At 35.0% G+C, this 17,203-nt stretch overlaps 2 protein-coding genes across 4 annotated transcripts in view; both read left to right on the top strand.

The window, feature by feature from the left end:
• The window catches only part of LOC116164280 (protein slit), a 270,589-nt gene that overhangs the window by 84,382 nt on the left and 169,004 nt on the right, over positions 1–17,203 (top strand). The gene's annotated exons all lie outside the window — the stretch shown is intronic.
• LOC116164288 lies at positions 13,052–13,723 on the top strand. Its single transcript, XM_031478439.1, has 2 exons — positions 13,052–13,130; positions 13,178–13,723. Exons 1-2 carry the CDS (start codon positions 13,089–13,091, stop codon positions 13,568–13,570), a joined length of 435 nt encoding a protein of 144 aa, XP_031334299.1. The 5' UTR covers positions 13,052–13,088; the 3' UTR covers positions 13,571–13,723.

Genomic DNA, 17,203 nt, shown 5'->3' with positions numbered 1-17,203 from the left:
ATGCGCGTATACAACACTGTTTTCAAAATAGGTAATAACTGCAAACTAAAAATTAAGAACGTGGTTCCTATATGTAAAAGCAAAGCGCGTTGACAAACTATTTAACTTTAGAGTTGCCTCTAATGGCTTTAAGTGTTAGCGATTATAAGGCAAAAATTCTAATTACCTACCATATATGTACTTAAAATATGAGGACTTTTAATGTTTGTGTGTATTTTGGACATAGTAACAAATCTATGTGTGACTTTGTAAAGATCTAATTAATTGTTAAAAAGGCATACCACCGTACACGTTGTTCTCTCCTTCTCAATCCTTTGAATTACAAACGTGGTTTTTGTTGGTACCAAAATGGTAAACCGCAATTAGCAGTAAATGCGTTTATAATACATGAGTGAAGTAGTATTTCGGTCTTCATTAAGTAGGTTATAAATGTAATAACTTAGTAACATTCATCTTACACAATGTTTGCCGAAATCGTCGTCAATGCCAAAAGAAACCATAAAAAACTTCAAAATAGTATTAAGAAGTATCGGACTACATCCCACAACTTTTCGCTAAACTTATTACTGCCACATCAAAGATTATGTGCTAAAGAATGCTACCAATTTACGACTAATTACAATGAATAAAGGCTACTAAAATACTATTGTATTGTAGCAGTCAGCAGAGCAGATTAAGTCAAATTTACTTTAACTAAAGAACCGACGATATATCTTCGTTCTCTTACCACCGCCGACAGGAATGTCATAACGTAATCCGAGGATGTCAACTTAGTTTGCTGTCTAGGATTAAAACTACGACAACAATCTGTTTGACGCGTCGTCTCGGACGTCCCCTTCTTGTATCAAAAAGAAAAGTATAAAGCTTTGGAGGCGAACAGCTTATGTATGGCTTTTAAACGGATTAAGGAATGTCTTTATCATTTTTGTGTTATCTTCTTACAGTTAAGGTGTACCAATGCAAAAATGTGAAATACAAGCTAAAATAAATTTGTAGGGTAGTGCGACGCTTTTACTAAAGCCGGGGTTAGATAAGTTTAGAAGAGAGGATCCGTTGATGTACATTATAGATACCTGTGGGAATTAAGATTAATAAATTCTTCGGTGGTTAAATTGGAAAAGTCGGATTTAAACTGTACGTCTCAATTTAAATTAATGTGATTCCTTTAGGCCTAGCTCTAGCATACGGAACAATAAAAATCTCAAAAAGGCGCATTTTTCCATGGTTGCATTCAAAATAATAGTGAAAATCTGATGAAGGATAATTGAACAGAATATTATTGTACTCAATGTTTACCTTAGTTTTTCCGTTCACCCTCGCACCCTCAATATTCTCAAGAAGTGACGACAGAATGTCAATTTAAATTAGTCGAAATTGCGTTCTCATCCTTTCAAATTACATTCTTTTTCGTTACTTTTTATTATTTGTTATTTGTATTTTGTTGTTCTGTGTTGGTTACTGTACTTTTGTTATTCGGGTTAGTTGAAATCGGTTTGTTGACGCGACACCTTGTATATGACAATATTTCAATTTATCAAGTGAAAATCTGGTGGATTATTTACGAAAAAAAGCACGGAGTGGGTTTATTATATTTGAATTTGTGTCTCAGTGTTGATTTTACTTTTGGAATTGTTTATAATTGCCTAATTCTTGTTAAAATTTTATGGCTTTCGTAAACTGTTTATTCGGATTTGTGTGTTCAGTTGTAAAACGTGAAATTGCGTGTTAAAATTGTAGGAACATCTGGTCGATTGTGATGGAGTATTTATCGCACGAAATTTAATTAACGCTTAGACTTCGAAGATTTTGTGTTTGGAATCAAAGGTATTTCAGAAGTTTAATTTTGAATGAAACCAAGTTCGAGGATTATTTATTAAATAATTTGTCCCTGTAAAGATCAAAATTATGGTGTGTAAAGTGTAAAGTGTAAAGATATTCCTGTGAATTAATCGCACATATTCATATTTTATATCATTAAGCTAGTTATTAGTAAGACTGGCCATTTCAAAGTAAATTTTAAGTGTCCCAATTTGTGACAGGTATGGAGATACATTCAATAAGTCTTAATATTTTATGATTTTATTAATATACAGTAAATTGACATTTTGGTGTTACTTTGCTGGTCAAAAAACGCACTATTTGTGTTTTAAAATCGTTTAAAGAATATATAGGGACCACTAAGACTGAAGACATTGTTGCAGTTAAAATATAAATATCTCCAAATTCAACCCGCTACAGGATTTAACACGACTTTCATCCCAGAATTGACAATGGGATATTTTCGGCATTGAAAATTTAACATTGTGACTATAAAACTTTGGCTCGCACGTATAATCTCGTCCTCCTTTTTTTTCTGCTTTTGCATAAATCTCCGTCACACCCTCGCCTCCTATCGTATTAAAATCTAAAACCTTAACAATAAAGGATTTAGTATACTTCACAATGAATGAATCGTGTACATATCTGAGCTGAGAAACAGTGAACTTCCGCCCTCTAAGCCGTTACTCGTTTGCAATTGCACGTTCTGAATGTTTCATTTTACGTAACTGTTTGATTTTCAGATTTAGATCTGAAAATTATATTAATGGTCAGGAATATTTCAAAAATATCGCCCCACGCTTACTCCGTATCTTTATTGTATTATTTACTGCGCCATTATGGGATAATTTAGCCACTAGTGACTTCGATAATTATTATTTTATCAACGATTCAAGTGCTGCACCAAATATTTATCTCTTGCAAACAATGGACAATTCTTTTTATAGAAAGAAGACAGCTCGAAAGTAGTCGGACAAAAATGCGCTAAATTGGTTACGTAATAATTTTCATATGGCAAAGCTTCTAATACAAATTGAATCAAACTAAAAACCGCGAGGGGATGCAGAATTTATATCTCTACAACTTTTATTTGAAGTATTTTTGCGTAAAATAATTAGGAAACGTTTGCGCAAGGAAAAAGTAATTTCCCATGTTAAACGCCTATGTTCCACTTTTCGATTTACACTCTGTACATGACTTTTTCAGTTAAGAAAATTACATTGAATTGTTTATTTCTTTAAATTGTGAGCTATAACGTTTGCATCATGCATAAAACAGACGACGTATTTAACTGCATTTGATAGTATTTATTGATTTGAAGTTATAGTTCCGGTAACGTAACGATTTGGAAATCTACCCAATTTAAGTTTTGGATGGAGTGAGTGCGTATGCAAAACGCATATTTTTTGTACGAAGTTTCATTGACCAGCAAACAAATCAACATTGAAAATTTCTAACCCAAAGAATAGTCATCAAGAGATTTTTACTCAACGGCGGGTTTAAATATACAGTTCTTTTGTAAAAATCTGATATGAACCCCAATTTGACGAGAAAAAAGGTTAGTAGGTAGTAATAATTCTAGATCATCTACGTCCAAGAAAAAATTGTAAATAGAGGTTAGTCGTACTTATGTATTTAATCAAGTTTAATCGAGACAAATAAAAAGAATGAAGTGTAAGAACAGACTAAAGAACAGGCACAAAAGTAATATAGAACGTTGAAGTTCCAACAAAAATGAAAATCGAAGAGAGAAGATCGTGAGCATTAGTAAATGGATCATGAAAAACAGCAAATAACAAATAAAGAAAGGACAGTTAACAATGTATAAAGCTTGATCGAGAAAGTAACGCCAAAATTTTAAAGGTTGCGCACTTAAAAGAATGAAAGAAATTCAAAGAATTTATTACGATTGGCTGTACCTTTTAAGTAACTCAGAGTATTACCTGATATGTCTTTTGAGTTAAATTTTGAAAAATTTATTTTTTGGAATTTTGCTTTAGCAGAAAATGACAAAATAAATGTTTCTTTAGTATTGTTTTTCCAGTTTATTTCAGGTTGCAGAATACATATAAGTACGCCACGGAGATTGTTTTCATAGTATAAAGTCGTCCCGCATCTTACTACCTTTTTTAGCTTCCTAGCATGTGCTAGGTAGCTATTGCGATAGCTGTTTTTTGAACATTTCAAAATTTCATCAAATGTCGACGTTTTAGACCATTTTAAGCAACTTTTAAAGAATAAAATTTTTTCCGTCGTGTATACGTACGTACGTACGTACGTTTGTTGGCAATTTTCTGAGAAAACGGCTCGACGGATTTTGTTGAAATTTTGTATATATGTTTTAGGCATACCGAACAGAAAAATAACGGGCCGGATTTTTGAAAAAAAATTTTGGAGCGCCGTAACGGCATCGAACTTTTTTTTTCAAATAGCAACCTAAAATTTTTATTCTATTATCAGCTAGGAAGCTATTCTGTCAAGAATTTGACACCTGGTTTAATAAAAAAAAAAGTACGCCACTGTTCATCGTTTTTAAATTTGTAGATTTGTGGCAAATTTTTAATAACTGTTTCTTTATTTGTCTGGAGTACTATGCAAAAAGTGAAATATTTTCAGGAATAAAATAAATGAATAGAATCCAGAATAATTTTCTGTTATAAATTAAAGAAGAATATAGACCTACTTACTCGCTATTTCCACAACGATCAAGCCGGGCGTAGCAATTTATTGACTTACCTGAAACAAAACAAAAACATATTTAATATCTAAAATTAACTTAGGTTTCAAATAAATAAATACCATTTTTTTTCGAAATTATCTTATTACCCTAATCAAGAATCATAAATAACTGATGTAATAACAGAGCTTCCTATTACTCGTCACTACTTTCCACATAAACGCTTTTGTATAATTTAAAAGTAATCATCGTAGATCGATTGTTCTTTTGTCTGTCGGGAATTATTTATGAGTTTGTTATTGTAATTATATGATACAGCGCACACGTTAAACCATTCTGTGTGAGGAATAGGGCTTACAAACCCTAAATTATTCAAATCTGTCTTTATTAGAAGTCTTTCAAAATTCCGAATTAGGAACGATCGTGGATTAAAATATTGCATCCGGCACATTTGTCATAATGGAGGTAGGTGAACGCGTTAATTAAAAATGTAATATACCTGTTTAATACAAAAATTAAAAGTGCTAATTAAAACTTAAGACTTAAGTAAATGCCAAAAAACGACCCTTTATGAGTAAATTCTTTAAAAAATTTTCTGAAAAGAGACGAACCTTAAATACACGTTTCTGCCTATAATCCAAGTGCCCTCATCAGGTTGGAATCGAACATTTTGGTTTATAATTAATGTAATCTAAAAAATGCTCTTATTGCAATTTACTTGCATTTTCTTAACTTGTGAATAGAAATTACCCTCTGTGCATCCTGATACATTATACTTTAAAGATATTAAGAAGAAATATCTCAAAAAGTAGCTTAAATCGTGATTTAAAATAAATTATTGTCGAAATGTAAAACGTTTATGCTTCGTAAGACGAATTACCCAATACATAAGGGAAACAATTTTGGCAATACTCCACGGTATGTGAATACTGTTGAAACTAAACGCGCTCGTTTACGATGCCAAAATAAACACGCTACCGCCATCGGCGTTTAAACAAAACGTTAAATTACGATTTTCTTATGAATGAATGGAATAAAGATGTAACAGGCAGAAATCGTTTCATGCAGAAAGCTTCTGTAAATCTTTCCCAAATCGGTGAAATATTAGCAAAAGCTTTCATCTCCAGAACCGCCATAGAAACTTGAAACTGCGGGTGCACGCAGAAAAGGGCATTTAAAAGCGGGAAACGCGATATCGTCAATTTTGTAGAGAGAGAAAGGTGAAAGTGATTGATTTCGGGGAGTGTGTACTTACTTTATGGCTAAGAAAATAACGTTTCGAATTGCTTACATGAATCGAAAATTGTTTCTCTTTTCGTATGTACCGTAGATTGATCGCTCACTTTCATCCGTTCATATTTGCTTATTTACGAATCTGGAGGTTTGTAAGAGAGATTTAATTCAATTGAATTAATTAGTGCTATTAGGTAGGTACACAAAATCTTCATAAAATTTTACTGTTGCCTTAATGAAGCTTCTTGCGGCAGTATTTTTAAGTGAGACAATAAAATTTTAATAGCGCACTCAACAATAAGGGCTTCATCATTCCAAATTAGCAAAAACGTAAATCAATTACAACGGAATCCATTCACGACAGCTTTGAGAAATCGAAAATAAAAACCAAAATAGATGATTAACTCTCGTCCGTCTCCGGATCATATTACATGCCAGATTTGAAAAAGAATCTTTCAGTTTTCATTTGAATGATTGCCTAGAATTTGTGCCCGTTTCATTTCAGAGGCTATACACAGATGAGGCTGATATAAAAAATAGTTGACGATTGCTCTCCTCTTCTCTTATAGATGCCAATTTTATACCTATATACAGGGTGCCCTTCATTATGTAAGGATTAATAATACTCTTTATTTCCATCGACACATAATAGTAGTGCATAGGATGCGTCAAAAAGTACAGTAATGAATTACAACATTAGTAGATATAGGACACTTGAACAGGAGGTTACTTTGTTGTAAAAAAATTATTTAAAGAGTAGAAGCACCTCTCTACAAGAAAATATTTCAAATCCCTTTTAAATTTAAAAATGTTTTGTTGCACCTTATTTTTTTGTAGGCAAATTTTTATTCCTTATATCACTGCAAGAAAACAAGGGTTTATTTTTTACAGCAAATATTGCCATTTTGCATTTTTGATCGCCCGTTATATGCTAGACACAGTTAACAAATTACTGATTACTTATACTGTATATATCTCGGTAAGTATCGACTGTATACAAAATTTTGTTATAGGTATGAACGTTGTTTAACATTTTACTTCCCATAATAAGGCAGCATTCTATCGTTTTTATTTCAGAAAACAAATGAATAACGAAAAACAATTCAATTTTTTAAATAGCAGTGCACACTTTCATTAGGCTCATTTGATAGAGAGCAAGTGTAGAAGAAATTATAATTTTTATTTCGAGCTGTTTGTGATAGGTTATGCCACTGCCTTGCCTTGGTGAACATTTTGAACTTTCATTGCGATGAAAACCATTTTACTGCTAATTTCGTTTTGTCTTCAAGGTTTAATAAAAAACGTACACGTTCATTTGTTTTATTTTGATGTATGATATCTAGATTACTATTACTGATTATAATAATTTTTTTTGAGCAATTTTCTGGCATAAGGGTACTAACATGTTATATCATCGAAAAGAGAAAACAATTTTGCTTTGACATAACGTCTTCACCAATAGACACACAACTCGCGAGGAGTTTCAGTCGCATTTTTATTTTTCGCAATCGGCGCCGGTAGAAGCAAGTTAGAGTCTTCCTACTTGCTGCAACTTAACAGCTCACACGCATAGAAATTTTACCGTGCTGCCACTACACCCAGACGTAAATTCCCCGTGACTTCTAGACTTTTCCCGCCTTCCACTGGTTCCACACGAATTTTAAAAAAAACTTACTTATGAAACAGGCATGGTTGATTAAAATTTCATATGCACTTAAACTGACATAAATTGCATATCCAACTGGCAGCATCTGTGAGGATTATTCCATTTCCTTTAAAGCAAGAGGCTACACATACCAAAAAACGCTGACCTTGTCATAGGGGAATTTTCCGCTACGTGACTTTTTAGTAATCTATTGTAAACCGGAAAACTGTAAAATATTATGGATTATATGATATTCCAAAATTTCAAATATAAAATTAAGATTTCCATTTCCAACTACTAATACGGCAATGGTTGAAGCTTACACGGGCTCAAGCTTAAAAAAACCGGCTTTATGGTTCAGTGGTAGAGTGTTGGACTATAAATGCGAAGGTCGGGTGTTCGAACCTGGGTTGAGGTGAATTTTTCATCTGTGGCAGAGATGGGAATTACCTTACACCAGTTTCGAGAATTCTGCCGGCTAGTCCGAATTAGGTTTTCCTGCAGTTTTCCTAATTCGTAAGGTAAATACCGGAGTAGTATAGAACAATAACTTAAGACCTTCTGCAGAGGCACCTCTAAAAAAGCATTATGCGGGTCACTCTGCAATTGGGCACAAGCCTGTTGAGGGCCCAGAACAAGAGAGGGATAATAAATAAACAAATAAATAAATCAAATAATTAAATAAATGCCAAAATCCTAAAAAACCACAATGTCGATACTTATGTATGCATCCATCCTAGGAATTCAATTTATAGCCGTCACACGAGAGAAAAGTATATCCCGATCCAAACCAATTCGATATCACACTAAATTTGGTTAATCGCCAGAAATAATATTTAACAAATTTTACAATTGAACCGCCATTTAATTTTTAAAAAATGAATATGACAACTGTAAAACGTTACCATTTTTTATGTGAAGTTTCATGAAACAGAAAACGAAGTGCGTAAAAATGATGCACCAATCGGAGCCCGTTAAACTAAACCAACAGTGGTCCTCAATCAAATATTACAGTGATACAGTGATACTCAACACAATTTCAGATCAATAGCACGTTTCAGTAAAAAACAAGTTAAAAAGTAATCGTAAACGATTTACATAAAACCCATTTCCACTTGCATTCATTTCCTATTTGTAAGATGCAACTTTTGTTAAAATTGTAAAAATCCGGCCACAAATATGAAAGATAGCGTTGCACATGTGCAATCCATTTTTGACGTGCTACTTCAATTTCAGTTTTTAAGAAGAGTTTCATTTCAATGCTTTTCTAAATAAGAAAGTTGGAACTGCGCATGCGCAAACCTAAATTTTGAAGCTAACGTTAGATTTTCCTTTGTTCCAAGTGGCTATGTATCGAATTTCATTTAAATCCTTCCATAAATAAGAAAGTTGGCACTGCGCATGCGCAAAACCAAATTTTGAAATTGGCGTTAAATTTGCTTTTATTCCAAGTGGCTATGTATCAAATTTCATTTAAATACTTTTATAATTAAAAAAGTTTGCAATTCGGTTTATAAATGGTCGAGATGCGAAAAGGGCACTGTGAATTTTGAATCGATTCGACTCAACTTTTGGCATTACGTATTATATGGCTAAAGCTATGCCCATATTGAATTTCATGCAATTCAGTTCATAACTAACGGAGATGTAAAAGCGATCGAACATTTCTAAACAAAGTTATCGTTCACACGGACAGATAGATGGACAGACAGACAAAGGAACAGACGGACAGACCAACCGGCAGGCGACAGATAGCAATGCAAAATTATAAACGATCTCTAGGATCGTTAATAAACGGCAAAAGTGTAAAATTATGGAACATGTAAAAAACGGTTTTTTGTTTTTTTTACAATAACTTTTTTTGTAAGCGGTACAGAAAAAATTCCTTCCTTGGTACAAGACTCGACACCATAACGAACCAAATAGCGAAAAAAGTAGAACAATAGCTCTTAAGATAAAAAACTAGTAGCGTCTCAAAACGAGCGGACGGACGGACGGACGAACAAAGTGGCCACAATAGCGCATTTTTTTTTATTTTTGTGGAAATGCACTAAAAAGTAACCGAAGACCTATACAGATGGAGAGAAAAGCGGCACCTAGCAGATATTTTGTTGTTCAATGCTCCTTTTTTCCTAGTCTCCATTCTGAACTTGTTTGATGCTCGGACGGATTGGAAAACAAAATGGTCACAATTGCTATTTTTCCCATTTAGAAAAATGTTTTAAGCTTGAGGACCACATAGAAACCCATACACAATGACAAACAGCCGAAACTAGTTAAAGAAATCAGGAAAACTGACGCAGTATGAATTAAAAAACTCACCACCATAAATACTTCAACCCCCATAGAAAATCTAAAAATATTTTAAAAAACACATCAAGATAAGTACCCAGTTAAACACCCTGTAAGTACGAGTAGAGACGAGGTCTTGAATGACACCTCATTTTAAGCGTCAGAATATCTTTTAAAAAATACCATAGGCTTGCTATTTCTTTGCATAGTCATTTTGGAGAGATCAGCCAAAAGCTGCAAAACATTATGGGGTACAATATAGAAAAGTAATTAAAATCTTATCGTCAATTTAACTTGATATTTAAAGGTTGTTGTCTGCACGATTTCCCCAACTGTACTGAAAAAAAAGATCAACTTTGGCCATTTAACGATCATCGAAGTAAAGATTATACACGTTGGAGGGTATAGTATTTTTTATTAGCCACTGCAGTATAATTTAAAAATAGGAAATACAATGTTTTTCATATTGACGTTCTTCGAATACATGAATTAAGTGGGCTGGGTGTTCGTAATTTCACGATTGCCATGGAAATGTCACTTGACGTTTGCTTATAAAAATCATCGTCTTTGTGAATTAAACGATTTCCGTTGAAAAAGATAATACACCGTCCATTAAATCGATTGTTGTAAAATCTAAACAAACGTTGGTAGGTGTAAAATCCAACTCCAGTAAAGCCTATTATAAAGAATATGAAAGTTGTTTCCATGGATGAATAGGAAGTTACTTACGAATACAGTCTTAAATGCATCCATAATGCTGGAATATATGAAGGAAATGTCAAAGGTATTTAAATCTTCTATATTTTGGTGCATTCATTCAAAACTTTAAAGCAATGCTGCGATTAAAAAGTGGACCAGATTTGGAAGCATACCCTAAATTACGCGCGTTTGTGAAAGCTTCAACCAAAGCATAGGTACAAAAGCCAAAGATATGTTCTGCATTTACAGAAAGCGACCTAAGGATTTTTTATTTCATCCAGATGACAGTTTCAAAAGTCATACTTGAAGTATCGTTACTTAGCAACTTTAAAGCACGTGTGTTTTAAAGGCCTTTTTTTCGCACGCATTTGAGTGTTTAAAACGGAGATTGTAGTTCAGGTATAATAAAACAAGTTGTAAATCAGCATATGCATGATTAAAGCGCATTTTTGGTAATGCAGGTCATTATTTATTAGCGAAGTTTAAAATTATCGATCTCACGAGTAATTTTGGCTGCGTTAAATAAGTAATTTTATTTAATTTCAATTGAGGGTACGTCTTTATTTTATAAAACAAATCACAAAGTAAATAAATAAGTTTTTATACTGGTAGCGCTATCTAACGGTAAAATTATAGCACCTCCGAAAACCATATCGAAATTATTTTCTTCAATTATCGATCTCACAAGTAATTTAACTCAAAATAGACTAGAGCCTGCACATCTACACTATATCAGCAAACTTTTAGTGAAAATTTGAAGTCTCTAGCTATTGTAGTTGCTGAGATCTCACTCGGACAGCCGGCCAGCCAGCCATAACGAATATAATAGCGTATTTTTTTCAAAAATGCGCTAAAAATATTTGTGGGCCTGCTAACTTCATGCCAGCAGACCCATTTGAGAAAATCGATTCAATCTTTACACTAGTTAAACTAGCAGCGTTAGTGCTCGTTAGTGCCGCCAATATAAACGTTAGTGCTCAAAGTGTAACAGCTCAAAACGTTGTAAAAAGGGGTCTGCTAATTTCATGCAGCAGACACACATTTGTCAAATTGGCCCTGTCCTAATGCGAATTTGAAGCGGCTCGTTACTGCTCGTTAGTGCTTCACATGCGAACGTTAGTGCTGCAAGAGATCCGCGTCAAAAAGGTACCAAACCACCTCAAAATTAAGCTTGACTTATTGGGACCTGCCAACTTTACGCCAGTAGACCAACGAACGAAATCCGTTTATTTTCTACTTTAATCGACCGGTACATATTAGTGCTCGTTAGTGCCGCCAATATAAACGTTAGTGCTCTAAGTGTACCAGCTCAAAACGTTGTAAAAAGGGGTCTGCTAATTTCACGCAGCAGCCGCACATTTGTCAAATTGGCCCTGTCTTAATGCGAATTTGAAGCGGCTCGTTAGTCCTTCACATCCGAACGTTAGTGCTGCAAGGGATCCGCATCAAAAAGGTTCCAAACCACCTCAAAATTAAACGTGGCTTGTTAGGACCTGCCAACTACTGGCGTGAAGTTGGCAGGTCCCAATAAGTCAAGTTTAATTTTGAGGTGGTTTGGTACCTTTTTGGTGTGGATCCCTTGCAACACTAACGTTCGCATGTGAAGCACTAACGAGCACTAACGAGCTGCTTCAAATTCGCATTAGGACAGGGCCAATTTGACAAATGTGGGTCTACTGCATGAAGTTAGCAGACCCCTTTTTACAACGTTTTGAGCTGTTACACTTTGACCACTAACGTTTATATTGGCGGCACTAACGAGCACTAACGCTGCTAGTTTAACTAGTGTAAAGATTGCATCGATTTTCTTAAATGGGTCTGGTGGCATGAAGATAGCAGGCCCACAAATATTTTTTTAAAAATAGTAAGTTTCCTTTTGTGCACTAACGATTTCTTCAGCGGCACTAACGTGCACTAACGGAACACTAACGATATGAGCAAGCAGAACCATGGTCTGCTGTAGTAGGCCTGCCAAGTTCATGGACATTCGTATATCACCAGAGTTTGTGATTGGCACATAAAGCGCGCTTTCTAAGAGTATACAGGGGGATAGGGAGGGGGACATTGTCAAAGGAGCGACGTGCGTCATCAAACAGAATGGATGTTTTCAGAAAGTGTAGTTTATTTCTTCGGAAGTTTTTGAATGGCTGGACCGCCGAATGAATCGTTGTTATTGAGCAACACCAACTCTCGTGGGTAGATCTCAATTGGTTAATTCTGTCTGGGACAAATGTTAGCAACGTTGATTTCTTGAAATATCCGCACTAGGTTTAAACAATATGTTGATATTATTTATGTCCTTAGATAATAAATTTTATTCCAGACACATTGGCAACGTTAATGATACAAATGTTTTTCTTTGGTCTGTTCTATAAGTGTTTATCTTATTATTACCATTTCAAAACATACATTATAATCAGTATTTTTCATTGTTATCGCAACAAAAACATTTCCAACTTTTACTTTCGGGAATGCCTTTCTGGTATACGTTTTGGTTGACAAGGTACCTAGGTAAGAAGTGTGCATAAAAAGTAATTAGGAATATTAGTATCAACAAAAAAAAAACCTTCACCATGAACGGAGGTACTTTTGTTTATAAAGGTACCTGGTTATCAATTGTAACCTCTAACCCACGTTGCTATCTGAATGTGATAACATGGGTGTATAAAACAGACAAAATTTTCCAGGACTCACAGTGCAGTGCCTTTTGTATCAATAAACAACATGAAAGTCGCGCTTCTCATTCTTTTTGTTGCTTGTGTGCAGGTAAGTTTAGTATCATTAAGGGCAAGATGACTATTTATAACCATTAGGCAACTTCGCCACCATTCTTTCCCAAGGATGAAATTGAAAAACATACTGGCCATTGCATCCATGATCACAAACTGGATAAAGATCATATTTCAAAAATATTTAATTCGGAAACGTACCCGGAAGATGATAAAGATTTTTCAACTTTCTATGATTGTTTCATAGATATGCTTGGCCTGTACACTGTAGATGGCGAAATCCATTTTGAACACCCTATCTTTATAGCATACGTACAAGAAAAACTAAAATTAGCTGACGCTGCCGGCGAAGAAGACCACATCCGCGACGCTGTGAAGCACTGCATCGCCGAGTCACCCAAGGTGGAACCTAGGGTACTTAATCTAATAAGACGGCGGAATTGTGGTGTTAAATATTATAAAAGCCATGCACACTAAAGTATAAGTCCTATCTTAAATACTTATGCACTTTCTTGTATTTGTAATTGTATTGTGCGTTAGTCTCTTTACTCGAAGATTTAGCAACTATTTGTAAATGGTGTATCCCTAAGATAAGCACTAGTTTGTGATTAAAGTCTATACACACATGAATGGCAAAGCCGTATTGATCCTTCCTAACCATAAATTCAGATTGGAAGCACTGGAACTAGTTCTGACTGATGAACTTGCAAAACTAAAACAAAAACACCAATAAACGATAATATATATTTTTGTGGTTTATTGGTGTTTTTTTTTTACTTTTGCAACAAATTCAGATATAAAAGGTGAACTTTAAATGCAAAAAATTAAAATTATGTTAGGTATAGGCACAGACAACTAGTATATGTTGTCTGTGGTATAGGTAACTGAGCTTCCTGGGACAGGTTTCCTATATATTTTTTTCTACGAAAGTGTAGAAACACGATTGTTTTTGTAGGTAAATTGATTGTGAAAACAGGTCTTTGAAACACTAGTGCGGCAATAGTATATTGAAAGACGAGTGTTACAATGCGACCTATTGTAATACGACTATCTTGTGGCACGAGTGGCGACGCGAAGCGTAGCCACGAGTGTCCGCAAGATAGGAGTATTACAATAAAGCATTGTAACAACGCGTTTTTCATACTATTTTTTCTATGTATTTCGGTGATTTAATTTAATTAAAAAAATCATTATCAGAAACTATAGGGAACATTAGAACTAACATGTTTTATGTTGGGAACACTTTTTATGCCATTAAGTTTTAGGTTGGCAGCGTAGTAAGACTGACATTTTGAAGTTCAAACATGGAAGTACCCAACGAAGTACCTACTTGTACTAACTAGAAACTGCCAACTTAAGAGATGAGTTACCAAAAAAAAACGACTATAATCACTGTCTTTGTACAACTGTTTTCGGCCGAAAAGTGTCAAATGCGCGAAATAACTTCGCGCTAGCGTTATATACAATATTTTTTCTACAACTGAACCGATTATTAATTAAATTTGCTGTTTAAGTTCAACTTTGTCACGTGCGCGAAATACTTTTTTTCACTGTTGACGATTTCGCGCACGTTGTCAAGAGCAACCTTACTTATTAATTAACCGATTAAAAATCTAGTACTTCGCGTTTCGAAATCCGTCAGAAAATGACAGGTTTTTTTGACAGTTGTAGAAAAAAATATTTTCTGCACGCATTTTCTACACGCTAATAAACATATGCGAAGTAACTCTTTGTAATTGTATTGCTTTATTCACAGTTTCGTTATATAAGACAGACAATGGTAGAATTTTCTTTGCCTTCTGCTACAGAAAACGTTCTTGGGGCATGATTCTTGGAGTCAGGAATCGTTAGGTATCAATAAAATTGCATCTTGTTCTGTGAAATCCGTTACAGTCATTTTACAACGTTCGCTCCGACGGCAAGCTCCAGCCACTCCAAGGACGAGAGCAACCTGTAATTAAATTATGCTTATTTATGATTTAAAAATACAATAAGAAATTCACAAAACTTCATCATTACAAATGTTTCATCAGGCGCTTCTCTCAAAAACTTAGCGATTTGTTCTCTTATGAAAACGCTCCTTTCCGAAACGCTGCTTAGACTTTTGGGGTAGCAATTCATGCGAAACCGCATTAGCCATTTCCGCAACGTCCGGCGGGGTGCACATACCTTCTTCATCTTCAGTTTCGTCAAAATCTATCTTAACACTTCTTCACTACGCCACAAATTGTTTGACTTAAATTTACGATTTTTCAAACAATTATGTTTGTCATGGCAACCGGCTTACTGGATCATTTACAATTGAAACATCCAACTACGATCAGACTATACGATTTTTTGTCGTTATTTGGCTAGTTGAAATTTCTAATTTCTAGAGAAGAATTTTTCACTTTCGTAGAAAAAATAGTATGAAACACGCATGCCGAAACGGTCATTGAAAAACTCGTATAATAGGAACACTCGCTGGCGCTCGTGTTCCTACATTTATACTCGTTTTTCAATAATACCGTTTCTGCACTTGTATTTCAATGTACTATTTCCGCTACTTCCCTAATCGGAAAATAGTTTTACTCATGATTACAGCTACGGTATAAAGACTAGCTGAATCGTCCGCCATATTGGAGTCAAACCAGGGTAAAATAACATGAAATTGTAAGACAAAACAGTGATTTTTAATCTTAAACAAATAAATACTTTATTCTTGACAGAATGAAGGTTGCATCGTTCTATTTTTCACGTTCAATAATATACACTCAAATATGTACACGATGTTAGTTATTTTCCACAAATAAACAACCAGTTCATTTATATATTTTTCTTATTCAGAAAAACTAAGCAAACGAACAAATTCTCTCTCGTGATAACCATATTTTTCCCCCACTTATAACTCATCACAAAATGTACCAAAAACCATAGAATAGTTAAATGCGCGAACGCCATTTCAATGTGAATTTTAAAAGTTTTTAACTATCGATCACTTCTGACCTTTCGTCTTCTTGGAAGATTGTGTACTGTCACAGGGGACATAATAATCTTGCAAAGGGCGTGGCCTCCCCCTAACGTTCCGTGGCACCCGCGTCCTTAAAATCGGTGCCATCATCGTCGTCGGTTACTGAGTTTCGGTAAACCTTCACCTGGGATACATGTGCTGTCGTTGAAAAGTTTCGCACGCCCTCTGCATCAATATTTCGTACTCGGTTGCTGTCGTTTCCCAAGACTTCGGCTACTACGACTACGTATGACTCCTTGTACTTACGTTGGGTTTTTACAGGTTCTCCTGTGTGCTTTGGTGGGTCCCTCATATACACGATATCACCTACTCGAAACCCTTCATGCTCGTAATGTTTCCTGTCGTACCTCTCGTTGTATTTTCGTTGCTCCGCCGTGACCCTTTCCAGAATTTGGTTAGGAACGTTCCCAGGATTCTGTGGCTAGTCGTCAATTATCGTTAATTCCCTGATCGTTTCGAACGTTTTCGGGTAACAGGTGACAAATTGCCATACCACGATGGAAACCGAACTTTGCAAGAGCATATTGCATGAAAGGGGGATTTTCCGTCGTTCTTTCAAAAAGCTACCACTACAATTTGCGTAAGGATGGTGGGTTTCTTAACTGACAAGTACTATACTCTTTCAAAAAGGAGTACCTGTACCTCAAAATGGGGCGGACGTGCACTTTTTCATGCACAATGAAGCACTTACGATTGGCACAAAACATTTCGTTGGTGCTTCCAAAAGTGGTGTGAAGTTGGCTCGGAAAAAGCGGCTACCCTGTTGTACCCCAAATAGAGGTGTGTTTAAATATTATTATTGTAAATCCTTGTGGGTAGATTTACATACACAAAGATAGTTACTCTTGTGCATGCAAAACACCATTAGGGGTAACAGTTACAAAGACATACTAACTATCCTTATAAGGGGTGTCGCCCATTTACAAAAAATTAATAAATGAAATATTGGTGTTGTTTTTTTATTTCCCGCGCGTTTTGACGGAAAGACATGTTTTGAAGCACCAGGAATGAAACAAAATCTCGACGATGTCGGTCTGTCTGCCTGTACTCTCATTTCCGACTAAACGGGTGAACCGATTGGAACTAAACTTGGTACACAT

The sequence above is a fragment of the Photinus pyralis genome, unplaced genomic scaffold (assembly GCF_008802855.1).
Source record: "Photinus pyralis isolate 1611_PpyrPB1 unplaced genomic scaffold, Ppyr1.3 Ppyr1.4_LG2, whole genome shotgun sequence".
In the NCBI taxonomy this organism is placed as follows: Eukaryota; Metazoa; Arthropoda; class Insecta; order Coleoptera; family Lampyridae; genus Photinus; species Photinus pyralis.
This window is presented reverse-complemented; position numbering and strand designations above follow the sequence as displayed.